This window comes from Mustelus asterias, chromosome 2 (genome assembly GCF_964213995.1).
Source record: "Mustelus asterias chromosome 2, sMusAst1.hap1.1, whole genome shotgun sequence".
Taxonomy (NCBI): domain Eukaryota; kingdom Metazoa; phylum Chordata; class Chondrichthyes; order Carcharhiniformes; family Triakidae; genus Mustelus; species Mustelus asterias.
Window position 1 is genome coordinate 50,013,456 of NC_135802.1, and position 23,977 is coordinate 50,037,432.

A 23,977-nucleotide genomic window follows, 5' to 3' on the forward strand; every position below is an offset into this window, starting at 1 on the left:
TGAACACAATTGTTGTACTTAACACCACTCATTCAGACTGACACCCTGTGCATGACACCCTCAGGTTTATTTGGTAGCAAATACCATTAGCTTTCGGAGCGCTGCTCCTTCGTCAGATGGAGTGGAAATTTGCTCTCAAACAGGGCGCAGAGACACAAAATCAAGTTACAGAATACTGATTAGAATGCAAATCTCTACAGCCAACCAGTTCTTAAAGATACAGACAATGTGAGTGGAGGAGGGAGCATTAAGCACAGTTTAAAGAGATGTGCATTGTCTCCAGACAGGACAGCCAGCAAGTCCAGGGGGCAAGCTGTGGGGGTTACTGATAGTGTGACATAAAGCCAACATCTCGGTTTAGGCTGTCCTCATGTGTGCGGAACTTGGCTATCAGTTTCTGCTCAGCGACTTTGCGCTGTCGTGTGTCGTGAAGGCCGCCTTGGAGAACGCTTACCCAAAGATCAGAGGCTGAATGCCCGTGACTGCTGAAGTGCTCCCCCACAGGAAAGATCACCAGGCAAGACTGTTCTGGAGACAATACACATCTCTTTAACCTGTGCTTAATGCTCCCTCCTCCACTCACATTGTCTGTATCTTTAAGAACTGGTTGGCTGTAGAGATTTGCATTCTAATCAGTAGTCTGTAACTTGATTTTGTGTCTCTGCGCCCTGTTTGAGAGCAAATTTCCACTCCATCTGACGAAGGAGCAGCGCTCCGAAAGCTAATGCTGTTTGCTACCAAATAAACCTGTTGGACTTTAACCTGGTGTTGTTAAAACTCTTACTGTGTTTACCCCAGTCCAACGCCGGCATCTCCACATCATGACACCCTCTGCAGCTCACTGATTGAATCATGTGCCCAAACCTTTGGTAACAGTATGAAGAGTACTGGATTGGTTACTCTCTCAAACTTGATTGGAATGACTACTCTAATGCTCAAAACCTAGAAGACCCCATCCTTATAATTCACAAAACTAGAAGGATGATTTTCACAGGGTGTGAAAATGTTACAGTTTCACTTAAAAATGTAAGTACAATTTGATGTGCTCTTGTTTGTTAAGCTAATTATTTAAGTTAAAGCTATAGTCCCATTTATTGGAGTCATGGTTCGCAGATGGGAGTAATTGTGCCATCTCCCAATAATAAATGTATTGTATTCTTCTATTCACTGTTGCAGTGCTTCACAAGCACAGATTTCTTTTAAAAAACAATAGTTGAGAACTTAGCAGCCACAATAGTTATGAGTGTCTTCTTGAAAAATCCTATTCCGAATGGAATCCAACATCATCCCCCCTCCATAGAGAGTTTGAATTCTTTAGAATGCTCCCTTCAACTACTATCTGATTTACAGTTCAGATTTAACTTTTTATTTTCCTAATCATAGAACTAACCTACATCTAGAAAAGGAAAACACTGCGGATGTTGGAAATCAGAAATAAATTTAGATATGTCATTGAGCTAAACTGCCAATTCTGTTTCTCCCTCCACAAATACACAGTTAACCTTACAAATGCTCTGGTCAACAGCATGATCAATGGCTGAGTGATTCCAATAAGAGTATCAATATTCAGGAAGAACAAACAGGAAGTGAAATTTCCAAACATGGTGCAGGTAGAGAAAGATAGTCATGTGGATGTTTTGAAGTTTCAGATGTCAAACTTGCAATTTAAAGGGACATACACACTCACACACACAAACACACAGACTCACACGCACAAACACAAACAAACACCCACACACACGGCGTTATAAAGTTTAGGATTTGAACTATAACATGTGGAGAAGATCTAAAGTCAAAGAACATTTTTTTGTTGATTACAGTTCCAGAATGTGTACAGAGAATATTCAGAGAGAATTGTAGAAGGCTAGTCCAAGTAAATTCCAAGAGGATTTTTTAAAAATCAAACTACAAACTGTAGCAATATCATACTAACAAAATGAATTTTAATTTGAATGAAAGTGATATATTTATAAACTGTACGCTAATTATCTAATCCTTCAAATGGACAATCTTAATTCCTCCTTCTGTTGCATTTCAGTTGGAAAAAAATGGCAAATGCAAATAGTTAAAAGTTCAATGTGTGAAAATCCACCTGCTGAAGTTACTTAATCAGTGAGGGTTAATGCAATGGTTACATAATTTACGCACATACACATTAAGTTCTGTACTCACTCTGTAGAATTAGAACGTGGTCTAAATTTCCTTCCTTTATTTTTCTTTCGGTTGGCTCCTAAATTCCCTGAAGAAAATAAATCAGGAAAAGTCAGAGATGTTATAAACATGAATTACATAATCGGCACAATTCTAAAACAATCCAATGATCAAGAATGATTGAACAGAGAAACATAGAAACTAGAAGCAGGAGTTGGCCATTCGTCCCTTTGAGCCTGCTCCGCCATTCATTTTGATCCTGGCTGATCATCAAATTCAATATCCTGATCCTCCCCATGCCCCCATATCCCTTGATCCCATGCATAAACATGGAAAGAAATACCTTTCATTTGTTGTTGTACTATTTTGAATATAATGTGCTTCTACGTACTTAGGGCTTCAAATTGTTAGCTGTTCTTCCACCTTTCAGAACTGAATCTGGCGTATTTAGGCATGTGGTTAGACTAGATCATCTACTATCACCATTGCTCTTTAACATTTAACCAGAAGTCACGATAAAAGCACTATCTGAAATGCAGAAAGGTGTTATTAAAGTAGGAGGTCAGTTGGTGAAGGTAGTGAGATTTGCAGATGACCAGGCCCCTTGTGCTAATACAGACACTAATGGATAGAATGAATGAAGTGGCAAAAGCCTACAGAATGAAAATTAAAAGATAGAAGTTATGAAGATTGGAAAAAATTAATGGTGGCAAATCAGAGATCAAGGTAAATGATTAACAGTTGGAACAGCTATCACAATTTAAGTACCTGGGATGCATCTTGTCAGAAGATGGTTACTGCCATAAGAAATCAGGGCGAAAATAGCAATGGAAGATAATGTATTTTTCAAATATAAAGACTTGCTCAGCATATGAGTAAGTAGAGAACTTAGGAAAATATTTATCAAGACTGTGATTTCTACTGTCTTGCACAGTACTGAAATGTGGACCTTAAGAAAAGCAGATATCTAAAGGCGAGAAAATTATGAAGGATGGAGGAAGTCAGTGTAGTAAAAGGATCTGGTACCTAAAGGGTTAATGTGAGATTGAGTACTGTATTATCCATACAGTGATGTAAGAAAGCACATGACCTAGAGTTACAGCCAGTCTAGCGATGAGTAGCAATGTGTAAGGACCTAGTTTAGAGTGCTCTCTATATCCACTGTATGTACATAGTTGAGGATTATTGATAAAGACGTCTTTGTAAGTTATACAAGACTGATTCATGGTGGCTAAGCAGTTTCCTTCAGTGGCATTGGAATATATCATGGTGACAGAGGTAGGATCCATCAGAAAGGATCTAAAAGAGGTAAGTTTCCCTCCAAGGAAAGAACACAGCAGCAATGAAGAAGTTCCTGCTGGTGGAAATGGTGTTAGTGAATATCATCAAGAATAGCTAACAAGGTTAGATTGGCCATAAGGTATGAGAACTTGCTGAATAAGGTAACTGAAGGAAAATTAGAGGGATGTAGATCAAGAGGGAGAAAGAGAATGATGACATTAGACAACTTGAAATTGAAAAGTTCCTATGAGCAATTGAAGAGGAAAGTATAAGATCGTGAGATGCAGAAAAATGAGTAGGGGAGTTGTCCATAGGCAGATCACCACGACCACTGCTATCCTTCTCCACAAGTCAGTATTTTGCTTCCAATCTGAAAGAGGGCCACTTAGCTACAGTCTGGAAATGGTTCTCCTATAGCAACATACTCCAGCATTCTTTCCAGTTCTGCATATTGAGTCAATCAACTAAATTGTATGTGATTATCTAAAAGAAAATGTTTTATAAAGGGTAGCTCACAGTGATATTTGTTCTTCAACGTCTCTGCTCTACCTAATCTGTGAATAGGAACTCCACATCTTCTGTTAGTTTGAATAATACCAAAAGACTTTCCTTGGGTGCATAGCCTATGCTCTCCAGTTTCCCTCATATTTGAGGATACCATCATGACTGCGCAGCCACGCATTATGCATGAGCCTTGGGTCAGAGGTAGCACTCTTTTTTTGGCATGTCAGCTATGACTCTCACCAACTTTTACAGATGCACCATAGAAAGCATTCTTTCTGGTTGTATCACAGCTTGGTAAGGCTCCTGCTCTGCCCAAGACCGCAAGAAACTCCAAAAGGTCGTGAATGTAGCTCAATCCATCACACAAACCAGCCTCCCATCCATTGACTCTGTCTACACTTCCCGCTGCCTTGGCAAAGCAGCCAGCATAATTAAGGATCCCCCCCCCCAGACATTCTCTCTTCCACCTTCTTCCGTTGGGAAAAAGCTGAGGTCACGTACCAACCAACTCAAGAGCAGCTTCTTCCCTGCTGCTGTCAGACTTTTGAATGGACCTACCTCTCACTAAGCTGATCTTTCTCTACACCTTAGCTATGACTGTAACACTACATTCTGCTCTCATTTCCTTCTCTATGAATGATATCTTTGTCTGTATAGCATGCAAGAAACAATAGTTTTCACTGTACATGTGACAATAATAAATCAAATCAAATCAAATCAAAATCACTCTGAGTCACAACACTGTGATTTTAAGATCCACTCCCTGAGATTTAAACATATTATCTGGATTCACACTTCAGTACATTACCTAGGAATGCTGCACTGACTTGCAGATGAGAAATTAATCCAAGGTCCTGGCTGCTTCTCAGGTGAATGTAAAAAAAATCTCATTTTGAAGAAGGACAGAAGCATATCCCTTGTATCTTGGCTCGCACACATTCCATGGGTGCAAAGCACTTTGGGATGTCTTGAAGTTATGAAAGGTGTTGCATGAATTCAAGCTCTTTCTTTATTCATAATAATTGCATCAGGAAGTAAACACATTTGAATGAGATGGGTGCAGATGTGATAAAACCAAGATTAACTAAGATTTAAGTATTAATCAAGAGTTAATCCAAATTAATTTCTTCATTGCTTGTCAGTCCTAAATTTAGATGTGATGGGTTAAGGTCGTGCATCTGGCAGATTACATTTAACACTGATGATGCAATGCTATTCACGTGGGCACAGCTAATGCCACACTTGTATATATCATGCAGGATTCCAAACTAATTTCTGGTGCACTAGTCTCCAAGTACACATGACTGACAGCAAGAGGCATTGGTGTACATAATCTAAGTTGACTGAAAGAGTGCTGCTCTCTGAGAGCCTTTCTTTCAGATAAGATGTTAAAATAAGTTTCCACTTAAACTCTTAAGTGGAAATAAACAATCCCACTATCAGGAGAAGTACAGAGGAGATTTCCTGATGTCCAGGCTAACACTGATCTCTCAACCAGCATCACTAGAACAGGTACCCATGGTATCTGTGGGACCTTGTCATGTGCAAAATTGGCTCCTGCATTTTCCTACATTGACCTACACTTTGAATATTATTATTCCACATTCTTCATTATATTACATACATATAAATAACACTCACCCTGCCAGGAGTTACTGCGTGGTCTACCATTTTCACAGACATCTGGAATATGTTTTTCATCTGGAATCCGTTCACTCCACGAATGTGAGAGTCCATTTGATCTGAAATGTTAAAAGTATATTTGAGGTAATCCTTCACTTTGACCCTGCAATGAAATGCCAGATTGTTCTCCGGCTTCCCCAAGGGAGTGTACCAAGACAGAGATGTTGCTGTATCTGTTTTATCACAAAAATTAAAATGAGCAAACTTGCATGATTTAGCTGAAGGAGCAGCCTTTGGAGTGAGGACCGTTGTGCGCTTACCTTGCTGCATGCAGTTCATTACACTATAGCTGATTCACAAGCACAAGTCACCTGAGAGCACGTGTGCAAAGTCATGGAGTGCTATGCACATTCACAATTTCCCCTTGTGTGCTCTGTATTATTGTTTACAAGAGCTCATTTTGTTTTTGTTATTAAGGGCCACGTCGGCCTACATTCATGATCATTTCAGGGTCTGTACAAGGGAGGAACAAAAGCACAGCAGCACTCCTGAGGTAATTGTGTATGTCGCACATTTTTCCACATTAAATCCTTTAGAGTGCAATTGTCCCTCCTAAACGTCCATTTTTTTTCCCTCAGGAATGGATAACAGCAGATTTAGATACAAACTTTCAACATATGAGGTGAGGGCCTATGCCGCGAGCCTAGATACCCTCATCAATGTACAGGCCTTAGCCAATCAGCGGTATCTGCTTTACTCATGCGTGGTTTGTAGGATCGATCTGGAGCAGCAAAATGCAAAGTGCTGGCCCATGGAGGTGCAACACAGAACACTGATCAGCTAACCTGGCATATGTTTTGTGGATACAGTGACTGGGCATGCTGAGAGTGAGTCCAAACAAAAATTGCAGGAAAATAAATACTAGAGAAAATCACACCCTAGTAGCTGTCAATTACTTACTGTTTCTCTGCTCGTTGCTCCACTTCAGATTGTGTGTGTGTTTTTTTCTTACCATTAACCATTTTTCCTAGGTTCTCAGCATCCTACCTCAGTTTCTCTTTGAACTTCAAATCAGTTTGAGCGACCCACTAGTTAGGTCTTTCCAGCCTGTACTCTGCACTGCCAGAAAATGGACTCAGCCAGTTTCTTTTCAATTAACCCCAGGCTCAAGAATTCAGCCTCAAAAACTGTGCAGGGAATTCAAGAGACTTGGAAGATGTCAGTTGTCATTTGAGAGGAGGGAAGTGAATCTTAGAAAAGATGGAAGGTTACAAAAAATACCTGAATCTTTCTCTCTACAAGCCTGAGGAGTTTTGTTGAGGCAACAATGTTATGAATACCGCTACTATACATGGGTCTCATCTCAACACAGCTTGTATATCACGTTGCTACTTCTAGAAAGCAAAACTGGTCGATAAAATAAAAACCCCGGCCCTTCCAATATGCCTTCCACCTTCCCTCAAGCCAGGTGCAGATTTTCCGGTGCCCGTGTTAAAGTGGATCTAATTTGGAACTGGACACAAAACCAGCTTTTGCATTAGTACCCCAAACACACAGGGGGAAATTGGGTTAAAATGGGTGAAAGCTCAAGCTCCATATAATGTTTGCTTTACTCTATTTGCTATGTAATTAACTCAATCTGCTTGTTGCTTGTAAAAGAATAGGTTAAAAATAAATGCAGACCTTTTCTTAGAACTAGATGCTGAATAGTTTGAGCTGACTCCAGGAGGTATGTCACTATAGAAAGAGTCAGCTTCCCCAGGCTTTTTGACATAGTCTCCTTGTGGCATTTGCCTACAAACAGTGAGAAGGTAGGAAAGAAGAGCCATCAAACCCGGAACAAGTACATCTAGAACCACCATCCCTCATAACATTCTATCAAATAATTGCGTTCAAAATTCAAATTTGGTTGATGTTATGCTGCATGGTATCACAAGCAACCATATTTAAAAGCGGGGCTATGTGGAAAATGAAAGCTGTAAAGATAAAGTTTTACATTAATCATTCGTCTGACAAGCGTAGAAGTGAAGCAGGCAATGGGTGTATGCTCCCATGGACTATCTAGTGCTGGGCAGCCCAAAGGTTCTAGAGGAATGGCAGATTCCCAACCCAGTGGGTTGTAAGTTTGCATTCCAGAATTAACTGGCATTAGACGTGTCCGCTGTCTAAGTCTGTAAGTTTTTGCTCACCCTGACTGGAGAAGCATTCGCAGCAAAGAATGTGAATGGGGAGGGGGTGATGGGGAAGACTGGCAGGCCTGCATATGGCTCACAGAACAATTCCCACAGCTGGTCACAGAGCAGAACTGAAGGCTACCACTGAGGGGCCTACATGCCAAGCTCTCTGCTCCCAGTGCTGGAACAGAACCACTGCCAGGGAAGAAAAGATGGAAGATGAAGAGGAAGAGGAGGACGAGCCAGCAGTATAATGGAGTAAAGCAAGGGTGCGCCTGGGAAGTAAGCCTGATGATTAATTATGAGTTATCCATCATGGTGAAAGATTTCAATAAAATGCAGTTACTTCTAAAAGGAAACACATAAAAGTATCCAATAGAACCCTAAAATTAAACGTACCTTCTTTCGCGGTAGTTTCTTTCAAACATGAAGCAGAGGGAGCAAGCAAATAAAAAAAGTAAATCAAAGCATATTCATGACAAAAAATTAGTTTAGGAACTGGAATGCTAATAATTGTATGAAGCATAATCATAATAAACCATTTGAAATTCAAGCACTTTTATTTCGCTTAATCAACTTTGTATTACCTTTCTTCATAGCTGAATAATAACTAAGGGTTTTGCATACAAAATAGTCATTTTATTTCTGTATGTAAAAACCTAAGGTAACGGATTTCCTCTAGAAATGTGATTTATCTTTATGGATTTTTTGGAATGAATGTCAGTCTTGATCAGATTATCAAAGGGGAAATTTACAACTGAAGAATTTTGGATCAGCCATGATCCTAATGAAGGGCAGAACAAGCTCGAGGGGTCAAGCAGCCTGTTCCTAATTCTTGTTGTCTTAATTCTATCATCTTAATTCTCTCCCTTGTTATCATGCTCACATCCCCGCTACACTTTTCCAGTGATCAACATTAGCTTGAGGAACAGCACCTTATCTTTCAGTTGGGCATTTCATAGCCTTCTGGACTCAACACTGAGTTCAACAATTTCAAACTGTAAACTCTGTTCCCCATTTTGTTTTCTTTTCTGAGCATGTTTTGTTTTTTCTCTTATTTTTTGTTCTCAGTCAGCAGCTCACCTGCTCCAAGCACATCTTCTGTTTCTTTATTTCTTTTCTTCCCCCAGCACCATTCCCTTTGGCTTTGTAAGGCTCTTCTGTCATTCAGTCCATAGAACCATAGAACCCCTACAGTGCAGAAAGAGGCCATTCAGCCCATCGAGTCTGCACCGACCACAATCCCACCCAGGCCCTATCCCCATATCCCTACATATTTTACCCACTAATCCCTCTAACCTACGCATACCGGGACACTAAGAGTCAATTTTTTAGCATGGCCAATTTAACCTAACCCGCACATCTTTGGACTGTGGGAGGAAGCCAGAGCACCCGGAGGAAACTCACCAGACACGGGGAGAATGTGCAAACTCCACACAGACAGTGACCCAAGCCGGGAATCGAACCCAGGACCCTGGAGCTGTGAAGCAGCAGTGCTAACCACTGTGCTAACCACTGTGCTACCGCCATCTCCTACTCTATCTTCCACCCTGTCACTGACTTTCCCTATGTCTTTGTCCCATCCACCCCTCCACATCTCCAACTTTTGCCACATCTGATGAAAGGTCATCAGCCTCAAATGCTAACTCCTTTTCTTCACAGATGCTGCCTGACCTGCTGATTATTTCCATCATCTGCTGTTTTTATGTTAGGGAGGCAGTGACAGAGGCAGAGGGAAACCGGAGCACCCGAGGAAACCCACGCAGACACGGGGAGAATGTGCAAACTCCACACGGACAGTGATATTGTCCCTAGTAATCCAGAGACCCAAGGTAATGCTCAGGGATCAGGGTTTGAATTCCACCAGAGATGGAGAAATTTAATCCAATAAAAGCTGGAATTAAATTTCTATGAAAGTTTTAAGTTTCCATGAAACCATTGTTGATTGTTGTAAAAATAAAAACCCAACTGGTTCACTAATGCTCTTTGGGGAAGTGAATCATAGAATCATAGAATCCTACAGTGCAGAAGGAGGTTATTCGGCCCATCGAGTCTGCACCGAACACAATCCCACCCAGGCCCCATCCCCATACATTTACCCTAGCTAGTCCCCTTGACTCTAAGTGGCAACTTAGCATAGCCAATCCACCTAACCTGCACATCTTTGGACTGTGGGAGGAAACCGGAGCACCCGGAGCAAACCCACGCTGACACAGGGAGAATGTGCAAACTCCACACAGACAGTGACCCAAGCTGGGAATCGAACCAGGGTCCCTGGCGCTGTGAGGCAGCAATGCTAACCACTGTGCCACCGTGCCACCCAAATCTGCTGCCCTTACCTGGTCTGGCCTACATGTGACTCCAGATCCACAGAAATGTGGTTGATTCTTAATTGCCCTCTGAAATGGTCTGGCAAACTACTCAGTTCAAGGGCAATTCAGGATGGTCAATAAGTGCTGGATGAGCCAGCAATGCCCACATCCCATAAATTAATAAAACTGTCATTATGAGACGTGAAATATATCTTTTATTGTTTCAAATAAGACAAAGAACTTTTTATTGCTGATATTACTTAAGCATATATGTGCCCCTCTCCAAACTCGGAATGGTGATAGTGTATATTTACTTATTATAGTTCCATTTGATAATGACCCTTTACAAGAGGTTTAGTGGCATATGTTACATAGAATGGAAAAATTCAGGTTTATGATTAGTTGTGCTCTACATGTTAAGTTGTTTCATCAGCATCCACACTCTTTCAATGCTTACAAAAAGGCATCTAACCTTGTGGCATGAAGTAACGTTAATGTTGTCTTTGCTGACAATCTGCAAGCTCCACAGTAAATGAAAGGTTCCCATTAGGTAAATCTGCAGAGCAAGGGCATTTAATGGAGGCACAAGGGATAATATTATGGGCCGGAACTACCTGTTCCTGCTGCAGATTACTTAATTCAGACTGCTTAAACCAGAGATTAGGGGCAGAGCACAGCTAAGTTTCCAATTCATAAACATGTGAGGTTATCCTGCAAAAAAGGAAAATTATTTTCTATTGAAAGGCAGAGAAAATTGAAGGATAATTCAAGTTAGAACAAGAGAAAAGCAAAATAGTGTAGATGCTGGAAATCTGGGAATCAAATAATGTCAGAAATACTCATCAGGTCTGACAGCATCTGTGGAGAGAAAAAACAGTTAATCTTTCAGGTGTGTCACCTTTCATCAGAACTGGCAAAAGTTGGAAATGTACTAGTGAAATTAACAAGTGAAAAGGGGGGAGAGATCTCATGATGGCGTGGAAGGGAGGAGAGATGACATCAGGAAAAGCTTCACTGAGCAAGGCCAAAGGAAGTGGTAATAAGACAAGCAGAGTAACACAAGATATGTCTGGAGCTGGAGGAGGTATGAAAGACAAGATTCTAAATACTGCTGTCCAAAAAGAAAGGAGGGAGGAATGAGAAGGAAAACAAACCAGCAAAGAAAACCAAAAGCAAATTTGTGCAGAAGTTACAATCTAAAATTGCCTTGGAGAGGGTCCAGAGGAGGTTCACGAGAATGACCCAATACTGTGTGCAGTATTGGTCCCCTTATTTGCGGAAGGATATATTGGCCTTGGAGGGAGTGCAGAGAAGGTTCACCAGGTTGATACCAGAGATGAGGGGTGTTGATTATGAGGAGAGACTGAGCAGATTGGGTTTGTACTCGTTGGAATTTAGAAGGCTATGGGGGGATCTTATAGAGACCTATAAGATAATGAAGGGGCTGGATAGGGTAGAGGCGGAGAGATTCTTTCCACTTAGAAAGGAAGCTAGAACTAAAGGGCACAGCCTCAAAATAAAGGGGTCAGTTTAGGACAAAGTTGAGGAGGAACTTCTTCTCTCAGAGGGTGGTGAATCTCTGGAATTCTCTGCCCACTGAAGTGGTGGAGGCTACCTCGTTGAATATGTTTAAATCACGGATAGATGGATTCCTGATCGGTAAGGGAATTAGGGGATATGGGGATCAGGCGGGTAAGTGGAAATGATCCACTTCAGATCAGCCATGATCTTACTGAATGGCGGGGCAGGCTCAAGTGGCTAGATGGCCTACTCCTGCTCCTATTTCTTATGTTCTTATCAATGAAAAGCTTGACGTATGAGGAGCATTTGAGGACTCTGGGTCTGTACCTGATGGAGTTGAGAAAGATGAGGGTAGATCTTATTGAAACTTACAGAATACTGAAAGGCCTAGATAGAGTGGAGAAAATGTTTCCATTAGTAGGCGAGACTAGGAATTGAGGGCACAGCCTCAGAATAAAGGGACGAACCTTTAGATCCGAGATGGGGAGTAATTTCTTCAGCTGGAGGGTGGTGAATCTACGGAACTCATTGCCACAGAAGGCTGTGGAGGCCAGGACATTGAGTGTATTTAAGGCAGAGATGGTTATATTCTTGATTGGTAAGGGGATCAAAGATTACGGGGAAAAGGCGGGAGAATGGGGTTGAGAAATTTATCAGCTACGATTGAATGGTGGAGCAGTCTCGATGGGCCAAATGGCCTAAATCTGCTCCTATATCTTATAGTCTTATGGACTATTGCTGAGCTCAATGTTGAGTCAGGAAGGCTGCAAAGTTGAAAGGTAAAGTGCTGTTTCTCCTGTTGAGCTGCACTGGAACACTGCAGCAAGTCAAGGACCAACAGGAGCATTAAAGTGACAGATGATGTGCAAAAAGTTCCAGTTGGCCTTTGGTGATTAGCCATAATTGGCCTTTAATTTACCTCAACTGACTACCCGCTGCTGGCGAGCAGGTAACTGGACTGCCCAATCTGACCTCTGACTAAATGTTTTGGGGATGCGGTCATTCTGGCAAGCCAGCTTGTTGTCAGACGGTGTAAAATTAGCATTTAATCTCCTGAGAAATCAGTAAATAAAATTTAACTTCAATCTGTAAATGTTCTATATTGTTTCATTTCATGTCAAAGTCATTCAGATTGCCACTTATTCCAGTACTTAATACATCCCAATAGATACTTTAGAATAGGATATACTAGAATACACAAATAAGGCTTTTACCAATCTTCTGCTAAATTTATGGTGACTGATTGGAGGAAGTTCTCCAGGAATTTCCTGGCATTAGTGAATTTTAATATGTTTCATGAGCAAGGCTGGTGCAGCCACTGGGCGAGCCAGGCGGTTGTCCAGGAGAGCAAGACTTGGGGAATGGCAGCCACAGCACTGGCAAAAACCTGAACTTTCCGAAACTTTAAAATGAAATGAGCAACTTCCCATGAGTCCCTGGAGATGAGGCACTATGCAGTTTCAGTTTAATCACTCCGGAATTTTCCGAAACAGGCAATTACAACCTTTTTCCTAGTTCTGCACTCCTCCCCACCCCACCCAGCATGCTTGTTATTTCCCTCGACATGCACCTGCTCACAGACCAGACTATCCAACTGGTCCCTTTCCTTCCCCCTCCCAACATGTGCTCACTGATTTGCCAATCATTTCCTTCCTTTCATTTTTTTTTAATTCATTCGTTGGACATGGGCATCGCTGGCTGGCCAGCATTTATTGCCCATCCTTAGATGCTCAAGTGCAATTGAGAGTCAACCACATTGCTGTGGCTCTGGAGTCACATGTAGGCCAGGCCAGGTAAGGACGGCAGATTTCCTTCCCTAAAAGACATTAGTGAACCAGATGGGTTTTTCCGATAATCGACAGTCATCAGTAGATTCTTAATTCCAGATGTTTTTTTATTGCATTCAAATTCCACCATCTGCTGTGGCAGTATTCGAATCCGGGTCCCCAGAACATTTGCTGAGTTTATGGATTAATCATCTAGCGATAATACCACTGGGCCATTGTCTCACCTGCAATCCAATGACTCTCTCTCTTCTCTGCCAACACTGTTCATGCTTTCGTTGCACTGTTAGTTTTGATATTTTGACTCAGGTGCTGGTGTCCACCCTTTAGCTCATTTTGCCTTCTTCCACTCATCACATGCCAAACACACAAGAAATAGGAGCAGAAGTAGACCGGATGGTCCCTCGAGCCTGCTCCGTCACTCAACACAATCATGGCTGATCTTGGGCTTCAACTCCATTTTCACGCCTACTTCCCATACCTCTTAACTCCCTGAGAGACCAAAGGTCTCTCTATCCCAGTCCTGAATGTATTTAACATTTGCTGGGAATAACTGTTGGGAACGGAGTTCTGTGTCTTTAAATTCAACCATTTGGAAAGCTCCTGGATGATCTTGTGATGATGTAGGTTGAGGTCTCGCGAGAGGTGTGGGAGCTGAGTGAATATAGTGACTGGTGCTAAGGGAACATGGTGCTTCAGGAGCAGAACAATGAGAGCTTGGGATCAGAGGGAGGGCTGAGGGTAGGCTGCAGATGGCAGAAGGTGGCATGGTGGCACAGTGGTTAGCACTGTTGCCTCACAGTGCCAGGAACCCGGGTTGAATTCCAGTCTCGTGTCACTGTCTGTGTGGAGTTGCACATTCTCCCTGTGTCTGCGTGGGTTTCCTTCGGGTGCTCGGGTTTCCTCCCACAGTTCAAAAATGTGGGGGTTAGGTTGATTGGCCATGATAAATTGTCTCTTAGTGTCAGGGGATTAGTAGGATAAATATGTGGGATTACGGGAATAGGGCGTGGGTGGGATTGTGGTCAGTGCAGACTCGATGGGATTGTAGGGATTCTGTGGATAATAACAACCCATAAGTTTGATCATTTCTAGCAGTTGTGTGAGAGTGGGACCATTTTTGTGCATTCATTTCTGAAAGTTAATTGTGTGGAGGTCACTGAAGGTTCGCCTCAGGTGGAAAATGCTCTTGCACCAGTCCTGTTCATGGGACCTCCAAGCCCCACCAAGCTATTAGAGAATTAAATGCTATTTACTTAAATGTAACAATTCAGAGTTTGCTACAGTCTGCCCGCCTTTGCTCTGGCCCCCATATCAGGGCCAACATTCAGCCCTGGGAATCCGCATATGCAGAATAATATGAAAATCCAGAAGTTATCAGTAATTTGCTGCTTCTCCACAAGTTGCGTTGTTCAGGTCTCCCCAGAATGAAATCCTTAAGCAATCAGAGGATAAATGGAAACCTCCACTTTTACCCTGTATTCGTACTGAAAAATGTAAAAGGTTACATCTTGTTGAATGCAAGTAAGTTTTTAACATCATGATTACTACAACTTCTCTCATTGGTTCTGAAAAGTTAACTTGATTTTTGTCAATTTCAACTTACTTTTTTAAAGTAACTTTATTTTTAAAAGTCTGTTTTGAATATTTTGGGTCTGGGTTTTCGCAACAGCAGAGGGCCTCTCCATTGTTGCAAGAATCGCAGACAAGCCCAGAAATAAGCCTGCACATTTACCATGGTAATCCACATGACCTACACATCATTGGACACTAAGGGAGAATTTATCATGGCCAATCCACCTAACCTGCACACCTTTGGACTGTGGGAGGAAACCCAAGCGGATACTGTATGGAGTTTTCACATTCTCCCCATGTCTGCGTGGGTTTTCTCCAGCCAGAAAGTGAGAGTAGGGTACTGAAAGTTAATGATCAACCATGATCATATTGAATGATGGTGTAGGCTCAAAGGGCCGAATGGCCTACTCCTGCACCTATTTTCTATGTTCCTATGTTTCTTCTGGGTGCTCTGGTTTCCTTCCATGCAGACACAGGGAGAATGTGCAAACTTCATACAGACAGTCACCCAAGGTCGGAATTGAGCTCGGGTCCCTGGCACTGTGGTTGGCTTCTAGGGGGAAAGGGGCATTAGAATGTGTCTATTGACTTCCTTTAAGAGCTTTCCAACTGAGGCAGAGTGCAACTACAACAGCAGCCATGTCATCACAAGGATTAGAATCGAGCAGGCCATTGACATTCCAAAAATGTGATTCAGGAATCTTGATCACTCAGGTGGAACTCTGCAATGTGCCCCAACAAGATATCCAGAATTGTAGTGCGTGCTACACAGCAGAGGGGCCCCACAACTTGAAGAGGAAGACCCATGGGCAGAGTTCCAACTTCTAAGTAGGAGGATGATGAGAAGGAGGAGAAGGAAGTAACCCTTGTCCATTCAGATGATTCTGAAATGGAAGAGGAGGTGGAAGAGGAGGTCGCCAATGGCAGAACAGCTGGGAGGCATGGTCATGTAGCCAGGGATGACTTTATGCAGGAAGGGCTCAGCACCAGACATGTCCTTGTATGGAATAAATTCTAACAGGATCCTTCACTTGCCATCAAAAAGTCACTGCTGAGCAACTTGCAATTCAGAATATTTTACACCGATACCACAATTACTCAGGGGAATGCCTAACCTTGACATGCTTCATGTTCTTTTGTCCAACAAGTGCGGTATAAAACAGAATAAAGAAAGAATATTGGCGACGAGGAGCAGATCTAATCCTTTTCGAGTAAATGAAGGAAAAGAAAATTGGTGCTGCACTCACCAACTGGATGGAAACTTTGGTACTTGTGATGTTGGGGCAGTATCAACAGCAGCTCATCCGAGTGCACACGGCATTAGACCGGTAAGGTTGTTGGGCAGAAAAGAGAAAGGTCCATAGCGAACATTTGAGGAGTTCAGGCTGCAGAGCTCACCACGGGTGCAGTTAGATGAGGCGCGGAGGTAGAACAAACAAAGAGAGAGATTTTGTGCATTGCATCAAATCCAAGCAAAGCTGCTGCAGCTGGCTGATATTGTGATCTAAAAAATAAACTAGAGCTTTGAGATTAAGAGAAGTTGCTGCAGGAATGTTGCTGAGCTGGTCTCAGTACTGCTGTAAAATGGCAGGTAAATGTGGCGCCATTGGTCCATTTGAGAAAGAATCCAAGAATTGGACATTTTATGCAGAAAGATTTCAGTATTATATCCTAGCAAACATGATTCCAGAGGATATCGTAGTCCCTGCTTTTCTTAGCATCATTGGCAGTAAAACATTTAACTTACTCCAGAGTCTGGTCCAGCCGAAGAAATCCAGCAGCAAAATGTATCAAGAATTAACAAAAATACTGGAGTACCATTATTCACCAAAACCATTAACTGTTGTGGAGCGTTTTAGGTTCCATAAGAGAAATCAGCTAGAAGGAGAAAATATGGCACAATTTGTTGTGCCCTGAGCACCTCATGGAGCATTGTCAATTTGGTGACTCTCTGGATGATACGATCAGAGACTGTCTGGTTTGTGGGCTGAGGAATGAGGTTGCAGAGGTTGCTAACTGAACAAAATTTAAGTCTGAAAACGGCTTAGAGATAGCCGTTTAAATGGAGCTTGCTGCTAACATGGCTTCTCAGCTCAGAGCAGGCATGAAGATCCATAAGATGCCCAGAGAAAGTCTATCCAGCAACAGACATGTCATCGCTGTGCAAAATCTGGCCAATCACAGGCTGAGTGCTAGAGCAAAGCCAGCCATTTCAGATGTCAGTACAATATTTAGGCTATGTGATCGATAGCAAGAGTTTACACAAGGCACCTAAGAAGAGAGAGGTGATTATGGAGGCTCCATAACAAATGCATGTAACATAGTTAAAATCATTCCTAGGAATAATTATTATGGCAAATTTATTTTGAATCTAGCAACCCTACTTAAGCCATTGCATAATTGGCATAAAATAAGCATAGCAATGGACACCAGAGTGTGAAAAAGCATATCAGTCAGTTATGAAGCCTTGAAGAAATCAGAAGTGTTGGTACATTCCAACCTGAAGTTACCAGTATAACTTGCCTGTGATGCCTTGCCATGTGGAGTTGGAGTGGTGGTCTCACCACATATTACCATCAGGGGAAGAAAAACCAATAGCTTTCCCATTGTGCACTTTGACGAGTGTTGAATCAAATTATGTCCAGTTGGAGAAAGGCACTGAGCATTATCTTTGGAGTGCAGAAATTTCACCCACACCTCTATGGTGGTCACTTCACATTGCTGACGGACTACTCTCTCTTAACAAATATTTTTGGGCCACATAAAGGTTTTCCATCACTTGTTGCAAGCAGACTTCAACGAAGCTCTCTAATATTATGTGCAAATTCCTGCAAAATAAAGTGCTGTCAGAGACAATGCCAATGTTGATGCATTGTCACACTTTACCAACTGGTCAAGAATCAGCCAATAGTGCTTCTAATATCTTCTCTTTTTCACAGATAGAATACATTCCAGTGACCGCAGCTCAAGTCCAACAATGGACCAGCAATGATGTGGGAAGGTACTGGAAATGGTGTTTAAGGGCAGGATAGTGGGAACCCATCCCAGATTAAAGCCAGTAGAGTGTGCGAGTGCGAGCGTGAGTGCGAGTGCGAGAGCGAGTGTGTGCGTGCGTGTGTCAGGACTGTGCCAGTCATGTGTGCAGGTAAGGAACGCACTGCAGTTGTCCCCATTGCATCCATGGGAGTGGCCTAAACTGTCTTGGTGCCGTCTATACATTGACTTTGCAAGCCCATACGAGGGGCACACGTTCATGGTTGTCATAGATGCACATTCCAAACGCTGGAATGGAAGTTGAAATCAACAACTGTGGAACAAACCATCAAAAATTCAATGAGAATTTGAAGACTGTCTAAAGATGAGTGGTATCCAACACATTAAATCAGCACCTTACCACCCATCAATGAATTGATTAGCCAAAAGGTTTGTCCAGTCCCTGAAGCATTCACTGAAAGTCTCTAAGGACCAGGGTTCATTAAATCACCATGTAAGCAGTTTCTCGGCGATGTATCGCACTACCACACACACAGAGTTCCCCAACTTTGCTACTACTGAAGGGGAAACTGAGAGCTACATTTGATCTATCTTACCACGGGAGAAGTCTGAGATAGTAGAACCCAATTAGCAGGCACAAAGTTTAAGAAGAGAAGTAATTTTAAAAGACACTTCTTTCGACAGGAAGAATAAGTTTTGGTGTGCAGCTATACCACTAGCGAAAAGTAGGTTCCTGCAACTGTATTGGCTCAGATTGGCCCTCTTTCCTATACAGTACAAACTGAAAATGAACTAGTATGGAGACAACATGTGGATCAGTTGTTAGCTACACGCATCAATGTACCAGTACTGTGCATGCCAGAATTACCTCTGGATGAACTGCCATCCGTACCACCAGATACCGTGAGTGCAACTTTGGGTTAATCAGCAGAAACTGAGATTGTTGAAGAATCTCTTGCTGCCACTAGCCTTCATTCTGCTGTGCCTTCTAGGGTAGAGACATTATCTGAAGAACACCTCTAAGGTCAAGAACAACCAAATCTCTGAAGTGTGCTGGCAACCAGTGCGGAAAGATACCCACCAGATCATCTTTCATACTAACTGTATTAATACTGCATAATTTTGCACTTGTCCTTGGATGCATGTTTTGATCACTATGTAAAATGCAGTGGGTGCGATCTTACCTGCCATTCACACCATGCTCCCGCTGCAGCGAAGTCGGAGAATTTGGCGCCCAGCCAAATCTCTGTTCACTGCGGGAGGATGGGGAAATCCCGCCAGTGTGAACGGTTGCAAGATTCCAAACTATGATTACTTGTTGCCATAGGACCTCAGAGGTAAAGGGGGAGGAGTGTTATATATTTGGGGCTATTGATGTGTACAGTTTATGATGTAATTGGCTACTTCGCAGGCTTTGCAGCAGTCTAGACCAAACCTTTGTAGAGTTAATAGCTACTCAATAAATTTGTGACGTTGTTTGCACACACCCCATATGCTATAACTTCATCTTCCTTTGTCCTACAAGTGCAATATATAACATCCCTGTTGCTACACTTGGTCAAAAGTGGCTTTGATGCCAAAGACAGTCACTCTCAACTCACCTCTTGAGCTCAGTGCTTTTGTTCATGTTTGGACTATGATTAGTTTCTTACCCTGCTTGCTGACATCACCCTAGACATGACATGTAAACTGTCATTGGGAAAGAAGTCCCATGGCACTGAGACCACTAGATATTTTTGGGCATATTTTTGCCAAGGTCAATGGTGAGTGCCATTGCTTCACCACTAACTGCGATATCTCGCCCCAAATGTATGGTTGATGGGTAAACTTCCCTCCCAAGAGCATGAGCTCATGAAATTGGATCTGAAGTCTTATGTGACTATTATTTATTTGGGTTAATGAAGGAAACAAAATATATCCTCTTAATGAGTGTACCATAGAATCACAACAGTGCAGAAGGAGGCCATTCGGCCCATTGAGTCTGCACCAATTCTCCGAAGAGCATCACAATGAGAAAATCCTGTTAGTATAAATATAGTTATCTTATCCATAATGTGAACATGAGCTCAAGAAAGTTACACAGCAATACAAGGGCAAAGTTTTGATACTTACTTGTAAAAAAATGCTGCAACAGCCAAGACTAGAATTGCCATAAGGATGGTCCCTGCGATGGCACCTATAATAATATTGGTTCGAGCTGACCCTGAGACAATGAGGAAGGAACACAACTAATTAATCTCCTGAGAAATCAGTAAGTAACGATTTAAAGTTGACTCATACGTGTTCCATATTGTTTTCCTTCACATTAAAGCCATCTCACATTGCCACTCACTCCATTCCTATCATTATGATACTTTAGAACTGGATATATAAAGATACCTAAACAAGGCTTCTGCTGATCTTCTGCCAAAATTACAGTGACTGATCAGTGGAACTCCCCCAGGAAATTCCAGGTATTTATGCATTTTAATAGGTTTCATGAGGCATCTATGAGTTACCAATCTATTAGAGAAATAAATGTTATATTTCCTGATTCATCTTCAATGCTATTAAATCTTAAATATGACTATTTGCAATTTCATACAATCTAATGTACTGAACAATTCCTTTCTTTTCCATCTAATTATGCAAAACAGCAGAATTAGTAATCCTTTCAAAATAACTAAGGGTTACACAAAATGTTAATATTAAGAGTCAGTTAGACCTATTGTAAATGTTCATATAAGAAACTATTGGGCTTGCATGAGCCATTTACCTTTATGACTATATCTCATTTAGGTAGAGGTGTCAGAATATGTGCATTACATTGGTAATTCACATTGTGGAACCTAAATTCATGGTAAATTAATAAAACCCATTAATTACCACCTTAAAAAAAACCCAAGGGTTTGCAAGTTCCAGGTCTGCGCAGGTCACAGGAATTCTGAGAATAGGGACTACAAATTTCAAATAAGTTTGTTTCTTCATAATTACATCTAATTCTTAAAAATGCACTGAATCACCAACACAAAACACAGCACTAGTTAAAAAATAAAAGGTGTGAACTTCTGTACTATCAGGTACAACTTCAGATTGTGGAATGGGATAGAGTTACCTACAAAAATACAAAATAAACAACTGAAGAGGGCACACAGAACAGCACATATTCCACCACACTGTGTTAATCAGCATTATTACAATTATGCAACTCTTCTTGATGCTCTGTAACTTAAAGCTTAAAAAAATAAACTTCTTTGATTCAGAGCTTCTATCTCATTGTGAAGGCTACAGGCCAATTCACATCCAACAACCTGCTCTGAAAATTCTGCTTACATTTTTATAGCTGTCACAAATTGCACATCAGCAGCTGAGATTATCAACAACATTCCAAAACAATCAACAACATTCTGAATTAAATAACCGACAATGTTCAAAAAGAAAAAGTCAATTAACCGATTCTCTCAATGTTAAAGGATGGACCGTTTAAAATAATTCCAGGATCCAGAACTGCATCTTCCCCAAAACTAGTCAGTTCCTCCTTGGGCCATACCCTATCTGTTTGTTAAGTTTTTACAAAGTCTGTCTATTAGTTTTGAGATATATTGTTCACAGGCAGACTAACATACTAACACCCTGGTGCAAAAGCATTGGCCAGAACTTCATACTTCCCCCACCCCAGTGCAGGTTCTGAGCAAGGGGAGTTTGATCACCTGGTTGTGAATTATGCTGGGATGGGCCTCGGTGGGGAAGCCCACCTTTACCACAATTAATGTCCTTAAGAGCCATTTAATGGCCTCTTAAGGTTCTTTCCCGCTCCACCCTCAACCTGACCACCCCCCTCCCGGTCCAACCCCCACCTCCCAATGGGACCTGATCAGATCCCCCTTCCACTCTGGCCCCCCATCTGCCCCAATGCCCCCTCCTGCTCTGGCCATGTCCCTCCACTATGACCCACCCCTCCGCTCTGCCGCTCCCCTCCTTCTCTACTCCGACTCCCCTTTTGCTCTGGACAACCCCCTCCGCTCTGACCCTAACCCCCGGTCCAGAATGCCCCCTGCCCCTACCAGTCTGGTACACCACCCTGTGCCCCCCCCCCCCCCCCCCCCCCCACCCCCCCCACTCTCACCCTCCCCTCCAGGCCAGCCCCTCCGGTCTGCCTCAACCCCACCCAAACCCCCTCTCCACCCTGAATCTCCCGATGCCTAAACCACTTATCTTTGAAACTTACCTGCTCTCTTTAATTTGTGCCTTGAAACATCCCCTTTGCAGCAGCCAGTAAAAAGGGGCATTCCTTACCTCTCTGCATCTCAGGTTACTCCATGCCGATACTGCGGGGGGGGGGGGGGGGGGGGGGGGAGGGGGGGGGGTGGGTTCGCAAGAGTGAGGAAGGATGGACGAGACAGCAGCTTTCGAATCCCAGTGAAGGTAAGTTCGTTTGAAGTGGCAATCTGACAGAAACTGCCACTCTGCACAAGTTACAGGACATTGTTTTAAATTTAAATTCTCACATTTTTAAAATCCCTACCAACAGCTGGAGAAATGTGACCCACACTTATAATAGTTTATCTTCAGTGCCAGGGTGGTTGTTTACAGTAATTAAGATGTGGAGATGCCGGCGTTGGACTGGGGTAAACACAGTAAGAAGTTTAACAACACCAGGTTAAAGTCCAACAGGTTTATTTGGTAGCAAAGCCACACAAGCTTTCGGAGCTCCAAGCCCCTTCTTCAGGTGAGTGAAGAAGGGGCTTGGAGCTCCGAAAGCTGTGTGGCTTTTGCTACCAAATAAACCTGTTGGACTTAACCTGGTGTTGTTAAACTTCTTACTACAGTAATTAACACATCAAGTTATAAAAGGTCATTTAGACTGAAATGGACAACCACATTCTGTGTTGAGTTTAGTTCATAACTACCTCGCAATTCAGCAACTGTACACCATTCAGTATATTTCAATGGTGAGCCAGTCAGCAAACTGCCAATGTGACACACTGCAACCTTTGGATATCTACACTTAACTGCACATCTGTCCTCAACTCAACTTGCTGGAGCATTTGCACGCAAGTAACGGTGAGCGTTGTTTACCATACCGATATTTTGTCAGCAAAATATGGGCCCAACGTACTGCATTTCCAGTGATACTAACAAAATGAGAGTTTGTAAAACCACACAATTAATAGCGTCATGTAATTACATTTATAATGCTAGTGTTAGATATGCGTATGTGTAGAGAATGTATGTTTTAACACAATTAGAAGTTGGGCACACTGTGTGCACCTTATTCTAAATCAAAATGCAGGAGGTGCTGTTTTATTAAATTTCCTTTGTCTTTCTGGATTAGAACTGTTGTCTTTGTGAAAAGAGTTCTATTTTAATGAGTCACCTTCCCCCAGGCAAAATGCAATTACATTCTGCTCGTGTCTGCTCTTCCAATTAGCAAATTTATTATGTTAATAAAACTATTTCTTATCTGCCTAAACCAGCTAAGGCCACAGTTAATTTACTGTAATCACTGCATATAATCTGTTAGACTAATAAAAATTAACTGCTATTTTCTTGTCTCCGCAGCAGCAACGGCGTCTTGCCATTCCTTGACAAAGACTTCTTCTCATTTCTGTTGCGAATAGTCTTTCCCACCATGTTTCTTTTTGTTGCAGTTTAGTTGCCAGCTCTCCAGCTGAAAGCTAACTATTTGATTGATTTTTATCAACTCTACTTAGAAAATGACCTCTCCCTTGGCCCGTTGTGTTAAACCATGACAACCAAACTGAAGATTCACCCCTGCTCTGAGCACAGGTAACACCTTGGCATCGTTTACATAATGCACAGTTCCAAAGTTAGCCTGTTAAACTCCCTCTCTTCTATCTGTATTACATTAATTGGGTTCACAGGGTTAGAGTTTAATTCTGGCTGCCCCGTGGAACTGGGGTGGCATCAGCCCCAAAATGCACTCCACCGGTCAGCAGCCCAATAGTCAAAAATCAAACCCCTTGTAATCCTCCTTGGAAGATTGAAATGTAAAAAAACAATCACACTGGCAGCATTAAACTGCAATATAATCTGTATGGGACAGATAGATGTGCCT

General features: G+C 42.2%; 1 protein-coding gene across 1 annotated transcript in view; it reads right to left on the minus strand.

The window, feature by feature from the left end:
• LOC144480735 (disintegrin and metalloproteinase domain-containing protein 22-like) overlaps positions 1 to 22,187 on the minus strand; it is a 41,932-nt gene extending 19,745 nt beyond the window's left edge. Inside the window, exons 1-6 of the mRNA XM_078200321.1 lie at positions 22,127 to 22,187; positions 20,032 to 20,122; positions 8,133 to 8,150; positions 7,243 to 7,353; positions 5,578 to 5,678; positions 2,173 to 2,239 (exon numbers count right to left, since the gene is read on the minus strand). Coding sequence (XP_078056447.1) covers positions 2,173 to 2,239; positions 5,578 to 5,678; positions 7,243 to 7,353; positions 8,133 to 8,150; positions 20,032 to 20,122; positions 22,127 to 22,187 — 449 coding nt within the window. The remainder of the gene's footprint in view (positions 1 to 2,172; positions 2,240 to 5,577; positions 5,679 to 7,242; positions 7,354 to 8,132; positions 8,151 to 20,031; positions 20,123 to 22,126) is intronic.
• Positions 22,188 to 23,977: the final 1,790 nt, after the last annotated feature.